This window comes from Rhinopithecus bieti, unplaced genomic scaffold (genome assembly GCF_001698545.2).
Source record: "Rhinopithecus bieti isolate Rb0 unplaced genomic scaffold, ASM169854v2 scaffold_26459, whole genome shotgun sequence".
In the NCBI taxonomy this organism is placed as follows: Eukaryota; Metazoa; Chordata; class Mammalia; order Primates; family Cercopithecidae; genus Rhinopithecus; species Rhinopithecus bieti.
In genome coordinates this window covers 1-1,737 of record NW_016811718.1, presented here as the reverse complement: position 1 = coordinate 1,737, position 1,737 = coordinate 1, and the positions used below count along the sequence as shown (strand labels likewise).

At 53.8% G+C, this 1,737-nt stretch overlaps 1 protein-coding gene across 1 annotated transcript; it reads right to left on the bottom strand.

The window, feature by feature from the left end:
• Positions 1-569: 569 nt before the first annotated feature.
• LOC108543968 (sphingomyelin phosphodiesterase 4-like) lies at positions 570-1,244 on the bottom strand (the record flags this gene model as incomplete). Its single annotated transcript, XM_017894849.1, has 2 exons — positions 570-842; positions 1,123-1,244. Coding segments are annotated over 2 exons (279 nt in total), but the record flags the coding sequence as incomplete, so codon positions are not given.
• Positions 1,245-1,737: the final 493 nt, after the last annotated feature.

The window sequence follows — 1,737 nt, the reverse complement described above, 5'->3', positions numbered from 1 at the left end:
CACAACATTTAAATTTGAAAATCATTAAAAGAACCCCCAAAACCCCACATCAAAAACAAAGGCTTGGTTTGAAAATCACCACTGAGGCCGAGTGCGGTGGCTCATGCCTGTAATCCCAGCACTTTGGGAGGCTGAAGCAGGCGGATCACGAGGTTAGGAGATCGAGACCAATCCTGGCTAATATGGGGAAAACCCATCTCTACTAAAAATATAAAAAATTAGTCGAGCATGGTGGCACGAGCCTGTAGTCCCAGCTACTTAGGAGGCTGAGGCAGGAGAATCGCTTGAACCTGGGAGGCGGAGGTTGCAGTGAGCCGAGATGGTGCCGCTGCACTCCAGCCTGGGTGACAGAGCAAGACTCCGTCTCAAAAAAAAAAAGAAAAAGAAAATCACCACTGAGATGCTGTTCTCCCTGGTGTGTCGTCTGTGGGGTGAATGAAGGTGTGAGAGATCCCATAGTGGCTTCTGTCAGTCAGTCTGTAGTTGTCATATATTTTGAATACTTAAGTATCATCAAATGGTTGCTGTGTCTTTGAGCACTTGATTTTATTGAAGCTACCTTCCCTCCCTTCTCAGTCCCGTTTCCCCCACATGCCTCCACGACTGCAGGAATCCCCCTGCTCCCAACCAGGAGCCCAAAGATAACCATGTTCCCACCTGGAGTGGCCTCCCACGTCCAATGCCGTCAGGGCTGGTGCAGCTTCCCCCGCTTGGTCAGCAGCGTCCTGGCTGAGGAGTAGAGGACGTAGCCCAGAGTAAACAGCAGTGCACAGGTGAGGGGCCCGACACAGAACAGAGAAGCCACGAAGAAAGCCAGCAGCAGCCACAGCAGTGTCAGGTAGCTGTCCAGAAAGCACAGGGTGAGCCTGGGGCTGCTGGCCAGCGTGGGCTCTGTGAGGCGGTAGCGACAAAAGCTGCCAAGGGAGTCATCTCAGGAACACAAAGCCGCCATCTGGTCTGCAAACTGAAGTGCAGACAGTGGCACGGGGGTATGGGGTGGTGGCACCACAGGCCTCAGGACAGGTGCACCCCACCCCCACTGGCCACCCTGGGACTGCACCCCAGGCAGGAGCACCCAGAACCCTCTCTGAAGAGGCCAAGCCGGCCCTCCTGCCCACTCACTCTTTGATGGCAGATGACAGCCGGAAGGGTGCTCGAACCAAGCTGGTAATCTCATAGCTCCAGAGGGGCAGCAGCTCCGGGTCCCCCCGATACTCAATTTCAAACCTTTGCAGCCCATTGATCTAGAAACCCAGGTCGTAGGGTTGGGTCAGAAAACATGGCCCTGACCAGGCGCAGTGGCTCATGCCTATCTCAGCACTTTAGGAGGCCCAGACAGGTGGATCACGAGGTCTAGAGTTAGAGACGAGCCTGACCAATACGATGAAACCCTGTCTCTATTAAAAATACAAAAATTAGCCAGGTGCCGTGGCTCACACCTGTAATCCCAGCACTTTGGGAGGCCGAGGCAGGTGGATCACGAGGTCAGGAGATTGAGACCATCCTGGCTAACACGGTGAAACCCTATCTCTACTAAAAAATACAAAAACTTAGCTGGGCATGGGGGCGGGTGCCTGTAGTCCCAGCTACTCCAGAGGCAGGAGAATGGCGTGAACCCAGCAGGCTGAGCTTGCAGTGAGCCGAGATTGTGCCACTGCACTCCAGCCTGGGCAACAGAGTGAGACTCCATCTCAAAAAAAAAAAAAAAAAAAAAGCCAAGCACGGTGGCATGCGCCT